The sequence below is a fragment of the Arabidopsis thaliana genome, chromosome 2 (genome assembly GCF_000001735.4).
Source record: "Arabidopsis thaliana chromosome 2, partial sequence".
Lineage (NCBI taxonomy): Eukaryota > Viridiplantae > Streptophyta > Magnoliopsida > Brassicales > Brassicaceae > Arabidopsis > Arabidopsis thaliana.
Window position 1 is genome coordinate 16,025,134 of NC_003071.7, and position 14,259 is coordinate 16,039,392.

At 37.2% G+C, this 14,259-nt stretch overlaps 2 protein-coding genes and 1 pseudogene across 6 annotated transcripts; all 3 read right to left on the reverse strand.

Annotated features, from left to right (window-relative positions):
- Positions 1-67: 67 nt before the first annotated feature.
- Positions 68-4,432, reverse strand: AT2G38260 (annotated as a pseudogene). 3 transcript variants are annotated; one of them is made up of 11 exons: positions 3,128-4,432; positions 2,315-3,027; positions 2,103-2,177; positions 1,861-1,969; positions 1,608-1,765; positions 1,399-1,513; positions 1,161-1,315; positions 1,026-1,077; positions 879-947; positions 706-783; positions 68-634 (listed from the first exon to the last, which is right to left on the reverse strand). The 3 variants fall into 3 exon arrangements; another variant differs by lacking the exon at positions 2,315-3,027 and having other exon boundaries at positions 3,128-4,383; another variant differs by having other exon boundaries at positions 2,315-4,383.
- A 1,619-nt stretch (positions 4,433-6,051) lies between these two features.
- Positions 6,052-8,036, reverse strand: CXIP2 (CAX-interacting protein 2). The gene is made up of 2 exons (NM_129383.3): positions 7,541-8,036; positions 6,052-6,714 (listed from the first exon to the last, which is right to left on the reverse strand). The coding sequence occupies exons 1-2, from the start codon at positions 7,919-7,921 to the stop codon at positions 6,214-6,216; spliced, it is 882 nt and encodes a 293-aa protein (NP_565885.1). The 5' UTR covers positions 7,922-8,036; the 3' UTR covers positions 6,052-6,213.
- A 122-nt stretch (positions 8,037-8,158) lies between these two features.
- FAC1 (AMP deaminase, putative / myoadenylate deaminase) lies at positions 8,159-13,839 on the reverse strand. 2 transcript variants are annotated; one of them, NM_129384.3, is made up of 20 exons: positions 13,306-13,839; positions 13,008-13,198; positions 12,758-12,923; positions 12,246-12,424; positions 12,117-12,168; positions 11,871-11,998; positions 11,611-11,790; positions 11,460-11,527; positions 11,123-11,265; positions 10,960-11,021; positions 10,378-10,491; positions 10,103-10,243; positions 9,854-10,006; positions 9,720-9,773; positions 9,528-9,638; positions 9,281-9,454; positions 8,977-9,057; positions 8,786-8,884; positions 8,609-8,702; positions 8,159-8,521 (listed from the first exon to the last, which is right to left on the reverse strand). In NM_129384.3, the coding sequence occupies exons 1-19, from the start codon at positions 13,658-13,660 to the stop codon at positions 8,634-8,636; spliced, it is 2,520 nt and encodes an 839-aa protein (NP_565886.1). In that variant the 5' UTR covers positions 13,661-13,839; the 3' UTR covers positions 8,159-8,521; positions 8,609-8,633. The 2 variants fall into 2 exon arrangements, with proteins under 2 accessions (NP_565886.1, NP_850294.1); NM_179963.3 differs by having other exon boundaries at positions 8,594-8,702.
- Positions 13,840-14,259: the final 420 nt, after the last annotated feature.

Here is a 14,259-nt window from a genome sequence, read left to right on the forward strand (position 1 = left end):
GCCAACCGTGTCGCCACGAGTTAACAGCGATCTGTGACCTCTTATAAACTTAACAAAAGTATCAAACACAAAGTTGAACTAAAAACTTGAAAGTCTTGTACTCTTCTATACATATAAAGTCACTGTTATTTTTCATATGACTATTTAATACAGTTGACTAAAAACATACTTTTAATTCAGTTGACAAAAACTCTAAGAGGAAATGAAACTTGTTCATATAATAAACGTGAAAGTAAATTTGCTAACAAAAAATTTAGAAAATTTTGGTCCGTAACATAAAATGCAATGGTTTAAAACACCTAAATTTGGTCCATGTAATAAAATGAAACTTGTCCACAAAAACTAGAGTTGGTCAATGACATTACTTAAGCTAGTGAACCCGTAAATACCAAAACTCTAATATTAAAACTTTTGAGCCCATTAATAAACTAATATTTTTGAGCCCATTAATAGCTTAAAGTGCATCAACGAATGCTAATATAGGTCAATCTACCCGAAAAAATCTCATATATTATTATTTTTTGACTTTCCTACTAGGCTCTATTGTTTCACCTTCTATGAACACTCCAATCTTTCTGTACTTAGCCATCCTATGCTTCAGGAGCTCCTCCTCCCCACTCATTTTCCCAAATTCCTACAAGTCCCAAGAAAAAGTTAGAAACCTTTTAGATCACATCCAACGTTGAGAAGAATAACTATGCCTACATTCATGTTTTCATTGATAGCAATCTTTATCTGCTGCGACGTCCATGAAGGATCAGCATGGGCCCCACCAAACGGTTCCTGCACAGCATGTAAGAGAGTAACTCAATGATCCAAACTGACAAAAGAGGTCTAAGAGGCAAACACACAAATAGATTAGAGGTAGGATCAGTTACAGGAATGATTCCATCGGCTACATTAAGCTTGACCAGCTCCTTGGAGGTAATTCTATGCTTTTCAGCAGCCTGAGTACACGAGTTTCATTCAAGTGTAAAATTAGAGTCTACATGATCACTTAATTAATAGTAGAGCAGTGTACATACCTCAGGAGCAGCCTTGGAAGTCTTTCACAAGAGCGCTGCACAGGCATCTGGACTGTGAAAAGCAAAACAACAGATGGGATAAATTCAACCTATAGAAATATCATATCATCGTAATCTACATTGGGGAAATTTTACCTGGCAACATAGAAAACTGCATTTTCGAGCATCAGCATTTCATTATCACAGCCAATGGCTAGGGCACCACCAGAACCACCTTCCCCAACGACAATAGAAAGAATTGGCACTTTCAGGCCAAACATCGTCCTCAGATTGTTGGCAATTGCTTCACCCTATTATACAGGTAAACAAAAAAATGTTATGCTGCAGATAAGATAAACCAGTACACTTCAAACATAAAAGACATTTATTGTACCTGTCCGAGTTCCTCGGATTTAAGTTCTGCATAGGCTCCAGGAATGTCGATGAATTTTACGATTGGAAAACCGTGATGGTCTGCATAATACATCATCCGAAGTGCTTTCCTCTATCTGTGGTAGACATTATAGAAATTTGATAAGAGTGTTGCTGATTCTGAATGTTTCTATTTAACTGCAAACCAGGAAGCTCCTCATGAAAACATACCCGTGAGGAGTAGGCATACCAAAGTTCCGCATTATATTTTCTTTGGTGTTTCTACCTTTCTGGTGACCTATGAACATGTAACGTTCATCAATGGTTCCAATACCCGTCACAATTGCAGGGTCATCATACCCCGCTCGGTCTCCATGAAGCTCCATAAACTGAAACAAGAGCAGAGAGTCCCAAGAATGTAAAAAAAAAACAAGAATTTATCGTCAATGCATGACAAAAAAGCCTTACTACTGAGAGACCAAACCTTGTCAGTGATGTTATGTATATGATCAAGGAAAGTAGGTCGGTTGGGATGACGCCCAATGTTCACACGTTGTATCAGAGTGAGATGCTGTAAAGATTTTTTCCGGTGCCTGACATTAGAATGGCGGGGGTCAATAAGAAGTCTTTCCCAAACAAATTGTAGCTATACATTAACATCAAATTTGAACGGTGGGTCTCCTTTAACCATTTAAATCGAGAACCAACTTATACTTGTATCTTTACCTGTCTATACTTGTTCTCCAAAGTAATAATCTGCTCAGTGAAGTCCAACCCCGTTTCATTCGCCATCTTCCTTACCTGCATCACAAGAACCAATGTCATGAGAAACTACACACAGGATATCAAACAAAGATACAAAACAAAATGTCATCAAAGACGAAAAATTCTGGGACATAAACCAAGTCAGACTAAAACATGGACTTTCAAAAACTTACTTAAGCTACGGGAGAATGCAGCTAAGCGGTTTACAATCGTGCCAGGGAATAGTCGGACTTGTAGATAGTGCATGAGGGTACGGGCAGGAGTGCATAAGTTACATTTGAAATTGAAGATAGTGCATAAGAAAAACTACCCATTTTGCTAAATACAAACTAAAACACTACCCACCTAGTTAAAAATTTCCTAAATACTAATACTAACTAGAATAGAATTGCCCTACAGATAGGACAAGTCTTGTTCCATTGACTTAAACAGTGAAAGTGGAACGCGTGTCCGCACACTGTATTAGCCAATGGAACATTACTTTCAAAAGTGTCTAGACAAATACTACAATCCCTTTCGGGATACCTAAATACGAAATTCTCTACTGGAACGGGTATGAGCCCTTCTTGATGATGTTCATCATCGGAGTCAACAACAACTTGTACATATGTGTTGTCATCAACTCGATGAACATCATCAAGTGATGGAAATATTATCCTAAGACATATAACAACCAACACTAAGATAGTTATACCAAAAATCATGGCAAATAACAAAATAACTGGACTCTGTAACATAAACCAGATAAACGAGCGCATGATTAGAAGAGTTAGAAGAGAGAAGGCGGAGGAAAAAGAACAGGGAGTTGAATGGAGTTGAATGAATGGTTTGTACAAGATGAATGAATCGTTTGGTAAGTAGAAGAAATAATATTGGGACAATTTTCCTGAAAAGGGCGATTAGAAAAAACTGAAAAACATCGTATAATCTTGCTGTAAAAGTGTTTTTTAGCGAAGATTAAAACATAAACCAAATCAGGGTCTGACCTCTAAAATCAGCTTCCAGACCTCGACAAACAGGTATCTCCATTGACGAATCTGATGATAGAATCTCTGTTTTTCGATATCCGAATCTCTGTTGACGCATCTTCTCTCCTTTGTAACCAATTTGATAAAACAAAAAATCGCGATCACACCTCTTCTTCGCATGCAGGACTGCCTTTTTTCTTCTGTGATGTTGAGTAATCAATCCTCTTTCGCCTCGTCCGCCGTAATTGAAGACCTCACCCGCTTCTCTGGAAATTCGAAACTTCGTCATCGAACAATCGGCTTCACCGGAGTTCTTATAGCTAGCCGGATTTGATCCCCAGGATAATCAGATCAACAATCAAACAATAGGATAGGATCTCTGCTTTTCGATCTCAGAATCTGCTTTTCGATGACATTATTGTCATTCCCGATTGTTTCTCTTACGATTTGGGCTTAGTACTACCTAAAAGGGCTTTTTGTTTTTTTGTCGGCCAAATTTCATTATATGAAAGCCCAGATCGGAATATTACAACATGATACAAGCCTCTTTTAAGCCCAGATTAAATGAACCCAATAACATTAATGACACGTAACCCCATAACGTGTATTGTTAAGCACATATGTGGGCCCACTCTTCTCTTATCATCTCGATTCTTCTTGCCGACTAAGATTTGGATCTGACTTGATTCTTCTCTCCGGCGATTAGTAGATAGAGACTTGGAATCATGCTTCGGAGACCTTCTTTCCACAATTTTAGCCATAGCAACTGTTGAATTAGTCTTAGAAGACTTCGAACTCAATCCCACCTCCAAGAAGAAGCTCCACCTAAAACCTAACGAAGAGGTCTTTAATCCTTCACTTTGAGGATATAGCGGCGAAGATATTACTCTATCATTGGAGAAACATCAAGTCGATGACTAATTCTGATAAAAGCAAACGGGATTCAAGAGTAAAAGCTGTAGAAAGAGGGAAGAACAAAAAGGAAAAAAGCGTATCTTAGCCGACAAATTAAGATAGATAAACAGAAATAAAGATCGACTAAGAAAAACAGAATCCAAACAAAGTCGGAAAACTATATAAAACAAAAAGATGGAATATTCCGGTTAACCGGAAATCACCACTCTCTCTCTCAAAGATGAACAGTGTGTTAAGAGAGAGAGTCTCTTTTACCGTATCTTTTTACCTTTTAGAGCTTTAATTATGCTTACTTGTATGGGCTGTAAAAAATTATTAGGCATCGGCCATTTTTATTTTTAATGCAACAAAATCCACTAACTTCTGCCTAAATTTCAGTTTGTTGTTTCTGGTTGATACAAGTAATTATTATTGTTAACAAAAACATAGTTAAGTTCAAAACTTAGATATTTCAAAAATTTCGATGAACAAACTTATGCTATGGTTTATGATGGCCAAACCGATTCGATCAAGTTTTTTTTTTTTTGTATTGGCACTAGTACTACCACTCATCTTCTTTCTCTTCTTAGCTTGTTGCCCTTTTTGACATTCGTCTCTTTTTCTCTTCATTGATTCCTTATCATGCGATTTCCCAACTAAAGACGGTTGTTCTCTCTGAGCAAAACTCTTGGCGACATGACCCAAGTCAAGTGAAGCTTCTTCACCACGAAAATGCTCTTGAGCTCTCCCTTGTGAGACACGAATGCACTCTTCGCTAGGTTCTTCATCTTTTTTGGTGTAAATGTTAAATTGTTCTTCATCTTTGGCTGTGAATAAGACGGATACAAACAAAGAGAGATTTTTACCATCAGAGTATCAATCAATCACAGCGAGAGGGAACACATTGAAGAGAATCGTACCTAAAAGTAAAATCTACTAACTTCTATAAAATTTCATTTTCATCGACTACATTTATTTCTATTGTTGGTGCAGGAATTAGCACCTCCGACAATACCGGCTTAAACCAGAGGAATTACGAATTAGACTGAGATTGTAATCAAACCGGGGTATCCCGGTTTAGCCTGTTAATGAGCCAAAATAAGGAGGTCATTTGCCGACTTTAGCCCCAAGTAGGGAGACCGCCTAGCCGACTTCCTAATTCGAAGAAAAAGAAGTTTTCTCCTTTGAAAATAGCAAGTCTTCGAAGATAAAGGAAATTAGAAGATTCAAGCCTCGAAGAATTGAAAGTTTAACATATCTTTTAATCGTCTTAATAATGTATAAATAGGGGGAGGGGGGAGGGAGTTGTCCTCTATTCTAAGGATCCGAAACTTAATAATAAAACCCTAGTTTTCTTCATTGTTCTTGAGCAAAACCCTAACTTTGTCTCTAACCAACTTTGTTCTTCTTTTCATTGAGCCTTTGGTCACTAAATAGCGAGAGAGAGTTAAGTAAATTTGTTTATCCCCTTTAAACAAATTTATTGTGTGATTTTCAGAATCAACACCTATCAACTTATTTTACAGTCTGACTTATATTTTTTTATTGTTTTGTTTTTATGTAATCGAATTTTTGAGACCGTTGACTTGTTGTTTTATTTGTTCATTTAATTTTTTTCAGTTTCCAAAAAAAAAATAAAAAGAAAATACAACCCATAAACTAACCTCGTCATCATCATATTTTTCAATTTTCATGAACGTTTGTTACTCATATAAGTTGTAACAAATGAATACCATAGAATATTTGTGTTATTTTTGAGATATTCATCCTACAAATGAGAATTTAGTACTTAAAATGAATATTTTGTGTTAGTTCACCCAAAGATTATGTCAAAGAAGAACAATAATTCTCTAATAAACGTGCTACAAGAATAAGAATGCTACTAAATTAATCAATTAAATCATTTAACGTAACAATAGTTACTTAACTCCATTTCCAATTATGTTTTGTTTCAACATATATATTTAAAGGGACAATTAGTGTAAAAAAAAAAAAAAAAAAATCATTGGTTAAATGACCACAAAATAGGTGAATTTAGTGGATGGTTATGCGTTTTAAACCTACTCTTAGATTTGTATAGAATCTGTAACCTTTTATAAATGCGGAAAACAGAAAACGAATCTGTAACTATGGAAGAGAATCCAAGCATGTTTTCTCTATAATGAATGTTTGGAGTTACAACTAGAAATAGAGAAGAAAATCGGATGAAACTAGTTCAAGATATTGGCAAGTTCACCATTTTCATACATTGAGGTCAAAATATCACATCCTCCTACAAGTTCTCCTTTCACAAATATCTGTGGAAACGTTGGCCAATTGCTGTAGTTCTTAAGCGTCTCCCTTAGCCCATGATTATACTCATCGTCAAGAACATCAACAGTTTCATAATCAACTCCTTGGCTTTCAAGAATCCCAACAACTCTCTGTGAGAATCCACATTGAGGAGCACTCCTTGATCCTTTTATGAAAGCTACCACTTTGCTCTCTTTCACTAAACGGTCAATCAGTTCCTCCAAAGGAACCGTGAGCTCAACATGGCGACCTGGAGTGAGACGGATATCGGATTTCTTCCTCGGAGTTTGTTTGACAAATGTGTTGTTCCCTGACTTATTCCCCGGCGGAACTTTTCCAGTTACTTTTATATGTTCTTCTATCCATAATTTCCATGCTTGTGTTAAAACTGCTTTATCTGGTTCTTCTACTATTCCAACCTAGCAAAACAATGATGAAATCAGTTATGGAAGATATATCAACAATACCAAAACTTGTCAATATCCATCACATGAGCATAAACAAAGTCCTATTGAGTCAATGGAGCAAATAAACACTAAAATAATCATAACATAAGTAAATCATAAGCAAAATATAAGCAATAAGTGACAAATAAATGATAGAAAGAGGAAAAATGTAAATTCTTAAGATAATAATACAACCCATAAAAATGTAAATTTCTCAAGAGCAATCTTTAGATTTGACTGTTGTAAGCTGATACAGTTAAGGATCATGGACACAAAAAAAACAAAAGCTCTTGTTATTAATTAAAAGAACCTGACACAGAATGGTAATCAAAATGCCAAAGAGAATCAGTTCTCTCCATTGGTACAAAACCGATATACCTCTCAAACCTCGACAAATCTCGCCAATGCGCACTGTCCTGTATCTATAGAGTAGAATTTCCCTAAAAAACTAATCAAAAGAAAATGCTAAAAAAACAAGTCCTAACTCCTAAGTAACATATACAAAATGAACTATTGATGCATCTCCTAATCATAATGTGTGGTAAGTGTTGTTAAAAGAACTCTTACCAACAACAGAACCAAGAACTTCATTAGCTCTAGTTTTGCAAACAATAGTGATCCTAATGATATGAAATACTATCTCTGGAACTAAAGTGATGAACTTTTGTAGTATTCATTTACCAAAACACTTCCCAAATCTATGAACAGTAATAAACAAAAGTCAACCACAACAAAACAAAGAATCCTTCGTTATAGTAACAGACATGCTACTCCTCTATATGAAATCATGGATAAGTACCTTAACGGAGCCACAAAGCTCCGGCACAGATTTGAGATGAGCAGAGACACTCGCAGCGATGTTCCGAGAAATTCCGACGAACTGAAGCTCGTCGCTCTTATCGTATACAGCGTATACACCGGAAGCGGACGGGATTGAATCAGCCTCTGTGATTGGAAGCAGCTCCGTCTCCGTTAGAGATTTGACGGCGGAGGCGATAAAGAAGGAACGACGACGAGACGGAGCTGTGTCACGGAGTGTGAAGGAGAGAGATGGGAAGGAGAAGGATGGTGTGAAGCGTGAATAGAGGGTGATCACAGGGGTATTTCGAGAAACATGTGGACGAACAACACGCGGAGAGGCTGAGGCGTGCAAGGAGGAAGAAATGGTGATTGCAGCCATTTTTGTCGGAGCTGAGAAAAGTTATCGGTGGAAAATGATGAGCTCTTTTATTTGACATAGGATTTTATCCATTGGGCCTGAATTGGACTGTTATTAAGGCCTTATGATACTTGGGTTTTAAATACCATAATTCGGAAAAGTGGGACCCGCTTTAGTTTCTTTTTTCTTACACATTCCATACTTCAGTCTGTTATGAAACAAAAGGAACATTTGTCTAGTTCACTTCATGATCAAGCCAAATCTACCAATGTGACCCAAAAACATGTGTTTAATCCGGTAAACAGATCTCAGTATGGTTTAAAACAGAACCAAAACAAACAAACAAAATTGGATTTCGAACATAATGCTATTTCTGATTAAAAATTGAATCTGAATCCAAGTTAAAACAGTATGTAATCCAAAAACTGAAATCCATTATATTAAAACCGGTTCTCAACTGGTCTCTTTGTATCTCATTATCTAAAAAGCTTTATAAAACAATAAGATTTTGGCACAGCCTAATCGCTTTCTCAGGGCACAGAGCCACTCATATTATTACCCTATCTACTAGGTTCCTGCTTTCGTATACTTCTCAAAATGCTCTCTTTGTTCCCCTGCAATCTGAAATTCAATCATTGACATCATAAGAAAATGTTGTAACAGAAGTGATAAGATCATTGAGTTGTTACATACATGTTGGATTCTTACGTCTTGCCATTTCTGATTGTGGTTTTTATGGAACAACTTCATCAGAGATAACAGCCTTGCCCAGATAAACCTGTTGCATCTCCTCTTTCCAGATCTGCATCAACTTCATATTTTTAATTTGTTTTCCTACAAAGAGAAATTAACTTGTGTGAAGAATAAATATATTTCATTCCATACCGTGTCACGGAACTCCACCCTTATGTGTGGCACGTTTGTTTTGTGAATGTCGTTTCCATCAGGTCCTCTTTTGTAGTAATCTTTTCCAATCCAGTGCGACTGGAACATCTCAACAAGTTAGTATTATTAGTAGATCGGAACAGAGACATCTTGTTCATTCATACTATGGGCCATGTTGATATAACAAGTACCTTCAGGGCGTGTGAGAAACCTGACTGGTACACTGAGTTACGAGCTATCTCGCACAGGTCACACGCACTCAGCTTCCAAACCTGAAAAATCCAGTTATCATCTTCAGTTAATACATAAATATAACTAAAACCTAGAAGAAAAGGATGTATAGAGAGAAATTTCATTGTTCTTCGTGTTTGCAATTGCAGAAGATCAGTATAAATCATTTAAAGGTAATAACTAATAAGACTTTTAAAAATATAATCAACTTTTCAAGGCCTATGATGTGTGGCAAGACTGCATAATGGAAAGATTATGACTTACTGATGCAGCTATGCTATACTCTTCCACGAGAGGTTCTTTAGTTAAGTGAATCTGAAGGGGGTCATCAGTAGACAGAGAAACATTGAGACCTCTTAAGAAAAACACAGGAAACGGGTTCCGGTGGTAATCTAGAAACAAAGAGTTGTTGCTCAGTGGTGACATGGCCAGACCAATCTGTCAAAAGAAATGTCTTCTTAGAACAGAAACAATAATACATATGTAATACATGCAGGCAGTCTCCACAAACCTGGGCGAGGTAGTACAGATACTGAAGCACAGGAGACTTTCGCAGATTGATTCCATGTGCGATGCTATGGCATGTTAGAAACGTAGCAGCCAAGTGGTCAATGTCACCAGCCTGAAATTTGTAGACATGTTAAAATTCCACTGAACTGTAACTGAAAACTGTTTATCTAGCACAAAGGAAGAAATAACACACCTCTCCAGAATGTGGTCGTAGCGTGATAGTAGTCATGCCCTTTGACTCTCGAAGCTGAAGAAAAATAGTTACTCCATATTACACAGTTTTGAGAACACCAAGTTAGTTACAGAAGCGACTAAGAGGAATGGTACCTTATTTAACACATAGAGGTTAGCATAACAATAGTAGACATAATACGAAAATGCAGGATTGAATGCGTTAGTCCATTGAGCTGGAGTGGGCATGTGTTTTGTGGGACGTCTTTCAGGTTTGCTTTCATCATCAACCAAATCAAATCCAACAACCTGAAATAGCAAACAAGAGACAGCAACCAGTCAAACCAACTCTTTATTGTGTAAAGACATGCGGATTAGAGGTTATTTGAAGATATGAATGCTAACCTGCTTCAAAAAAACATGGAGCTGAGGATGGGAATCAGGATCTACCGTGGCTTCAAACAGAGGAATGAATATATTGTCCAGGATATTCTGGAACGATGTCACAATACCCATGTCCTTGTAAATGTTGTACAAGCGTGGGAGCTAGTGAGCAGACAAACAGAAAACAAGGAAAATATAGCTCAGTTAGCAGTCATGTTACAAACACACGGAGACAAAAAAAACACATACACTCATGGAAGGACATGGAGCACACAAGTATCAAAGAGATGGCTAACCTGAATTAACCAGACAACATTCTCACTGTATAGATCATTGTTCACAATCCAACTAGCGAGTTGGTCCCACTCGCTCATTTTTCTGCCATATATAGATATTCTGTATTCAGCCATCTGCAGTGTTCAACGTAGACATCAGGAAAAACAAAACAGAGCAATTATGGATCTGCTTTGGCAAGAAGATTTCTTGACACAGAATTTGAGCAATGCCATGATGTTTTTTGGAACTCAAGTCAATGCGCATATGTGAGGGAGTGTGAGTTTGATATGGTTACTGAGACTAAAATCCAAGGATTTTACTACTATATCTTTTCCTAATATAACAAATGAGTTAAAGTTTAATGCAGCTATAAAGCATATGCAACAAGAAATAGCAAGCTTTGCATTTGTAAGGGGGAATAGGAGGAGATCCATTACCAAATCCTAAGTCTCTATGTATTCCCAGTAAATCATTATATCAAAAGCTTAGTTAGAATGGATTTGATTCTAACAGTGTTCCTCTCTTATAATGTTCGTTCTAAATGCATAAGACCACTGCAGTTGATCAAGAATAAAAATAACAAAGATGCATGTGGCGTTTACCTGATATTTACTAGCTTCAAGGTCAGAGAAGACTTGCTTTGTTATCTCACCAAGAAATCGACCTTAAACCAAACGAAAATAAATGTCAGGCAACTGAGAGTGCATAACTGATGCATCAAATGAACTAAAAACGGTAATAAGAGTGACTGGAGTATTCAATTACCTTGGATGAGATTATCCTGTTTAAGGAAAATCTCCCTAAGCCTACTTTGACCACAAGGGTTATACTTTAGGTTGAACTTATCAAAACGATGAAAGGTACTTTTGTCTGCATGAACATCCAAAAGGTCGACGTTCAGGTCATATCTGTGCAATGTTCAAACAAAGGGAAAAAGGTTAATTTCTTCGGTGTCATGGTAAAAATGGTAAAAAATGCAATACAGGCAATCTGCGGTGCGCAACAACTAGGAGGCTCCTAAGAGGGTAATCTAATAGTCTTGCAGCCATCAGATTCAGATAGAGTTAAGTTGGGAATTCTAAGAAGTTGGAAATGTAATTACCCAGTCAGATCCAGGCTCTCAAAAACTTCTCTCAAGGTCAAATATGTTCCATCTCGGAATATTACAACCTGTATAAAGGAGCAAGAAATTATCATATCTGCATATCAGCAAATTGTATACTATCCTAAAACATATAGTTTGCCATTGTTACCTCATCGGGTTCTTTCCGGAGCTTTGACTTAATAAACCTTAAAAGGTGTTTCTGGTTCATGCAAGCTGAATGATGCACATGAGTGTCGACTTTCCTAACGTTATAAAAATCACGATGTGGTGCACTTTTTTGAGCAAGAAATTCTTTATCCGCATTAAGCATCAAATGGAGATTAAATTTCTGAAACAAAAAATAGACATACTGTTAACAAGACGAAACTTGCTTATTGACATTCATTCTTCTCTAAATAAAACTCTTGCCTGTTCTAGGAGCACTAGTCGACGGTGGCACAAAGTCCGGATGTTTCCTGCAGCTATGACTTTGAGTACGTGATGCAAGTCAGTGAAAAACGCTGTGGCATCAGCTACCGGGAAGAGATCTTCTTTTGCTGGGAATTATGAAACAGAAGAAGGGTCAGTTATTCGAAAAGCAAAAGAATGCAACCAAATCAACTATTATGAGTAAAGGAAAAAGAAGCATTAGAATTTTAATACTAGGACTCTTACCATCTTTATTTGCAAACACGTGGACAACCCCATCTTGCATCTCAAAACAATGCTGTAAAAACAAAGATTGGGAAGTTTAATTCATCAATGCATGGTGTTTGATGACATATATAAGGAGTATAGACTCACATCAGATTTTCCCTGAGGATAGTGTGCAAATGGCTCTGTATTAGGCTTTGGAGTACTAGGATCAGATATGACTTCTTTTTCCCATGGTGCAACTGTTTCTTGGAAGACATACCTCTTCCGCAGTTCAAGACATTCTTGCAGACATTTATAGGCTTCAACTTCATCGGACGTTGGCACCTCTAAACAGATCATGAGTAAAATATGAATAAGATATGTGTTGACGTCTTAACCGTTTCAAGCTATAATTCTTAAACTATAATCTAAGAATTTCAATGGCTCAGCTCCCACACTGAGTAAAGCCTTAACTGACCCTTGCTTCTCTTACTCAAGACTACTTATTTAATTGTCCGTAACTCCACTTAATTACTTGCCACTAGCAAAAAACTTTTCAAGTAGTGGGACTTATAAAACAAACATGTCATGATTTGTAACAATAGGAAAAGAGTACTAAGCATACAGGAACCAGAAGTAAGGCAAGATGACAGAACGAAACAAAAAGTGACCATTCTTACCAAGAGGAACATTAAGACGGACAAAGGTCTCTTGCTCTGGCTCCTTACGAAGAATGTCAGCAGCAATAGGATCAGGCTGAACTCCATGTAAGTCACCAGACACACTATGGGATCGAATCATACTTGAAGCAGCCATAGATATTTGTTCTTCATTAGCATCTGCAGGCTGCAAAAAACATCTTACTTGTAAACCCACCTATTCAATCACAGAACAGGGATTGAAAAAGTAATGATAAATAAAGAAACTCACCATCTCATTGTCACCATTAGCTTGCAAGTAGGAAGCATCTAAACCCTCACTATTAGTCAAATTATCATCATCATCTGATTCTTCCACACTCTCAAAAGCACTAGCACTAGCAACAGGGGATTTCGGAGATATTGGTCTAACAAAGCTTCCAGTTTTCCTGATACTACTAGCTCCATGTACAGAAGCTCTCCCTGAAAAAAAGCAATCACAAACTATCTATCAGCATCATCAAAGGATTAAAGGATCAATTTTTATAATCCACAATCTAATCTGATCAATTCAGGTTTGGTTCTCATACCTTCAGATGGCGTATGAAGCCTAGGGAGACCAGGAGGAATTTCATCGACATAAACGTGACCGTTGCTCCGTCCTGTATCACCGCCGCCGCCGCCGCCACCATCGGTAAAAGGAGTGGCATCTGGAAGAGAAGCAGGACTGCGACCATATTGGTCATTAACCTTCCTTCTAACTTGGCTCCGCCGCCTCACCAAGGTCGGATTTTGAGGCTCGTCTCCATCAGGGTTCTCTTTACGCTCCTTACCACGCTCAAGGACTAGATTCAGTGCCTTGAAATGCATGAAAAACCCAGAAACAGCAACGAAGGAAGCTCCGAATAGAGCCGCGAGGGCAAGTTGGTAAATATTGGGTTCCATGAGTGACACAATCAAAATCTCTGTGTGTGTGCTCAGGTCAGAACTCAGAAGAGAGAGTAAGACCACGATTTCGTTTTAGTGGCGATGGTGGGAGGTCGAGGTTGAGTTGTTATTTATAGGCCCAACGAGTGAAACCACGCCACTTGCAAAAAGGCTGGGTCTTTGATAAAAGTTGAAACCTTTATGGCTAAAAACTAAAAGTGCTGATAATTATAGGGGCAGAGTTTTATAGACAAATAATTTCTTCATTAGTGTTCAATTATTTCAGACACCAATTTTTGTTTTTATCTGTCCAATTTTTTTATTTTATTTTATGTTTGCTTTTATACGTGAAAGTGAAAACTCTTCATATTTTTTAGTTTGTTCAAATAAAAAATCATTTTCATAAATATTGTACAAAATATAAAACGGAAGAAAGTTCTTCATTAAACATTAACACATCAAAATCCCTAAGAAATAAGGGAATTAAGGTTAACACTATCATTTTAAGAAAACTAGGTGTTGGGCCTTTGGCACTAAATATCAAGAGAACTATGGGTCTAATGTTAGCTCGAGTCCAGATTACATGGTCTCAGTCTCATGCTTTTCTTTTTTATTTG

Coding starts and splice junctions, on each gene's coding strand:
- CXIP2 (NM_129383.3), bottom strand. CDS start 7,921: ATGGCTGCAATCACCATTTCTTCCTCCTTGCACGCCTCAGCCTCTCCG. Junction 6,715..7,540: donor AGCTTTGTGGCTCCGTTAAG/GTACTTATCCAT, acceptor TTGTTTTGCTAG/GTTGGAATAGTAGAAGAACC.
- FAC1 (NM_129384.3), bottom strand. CDS start 13,660: ATGGAACCCAATATTTACCAACTTGCCCTCGCGGCTCTATTCGGAGCT. Junction 11,022..11,122: donor ACAGGATAATCTCATCCAAG/GTAATTGAATAC, acceptor GTTTGGTTTAAG/GTCGATTTCTTGGTGAGATA. Junction 8,885..8,976: donor GTTTCTCACACGCCCTGAAG/GTACTTGTTATA, acceptor GAGATGTTCCAG/TCGCACTGGATTGGAAAAGA.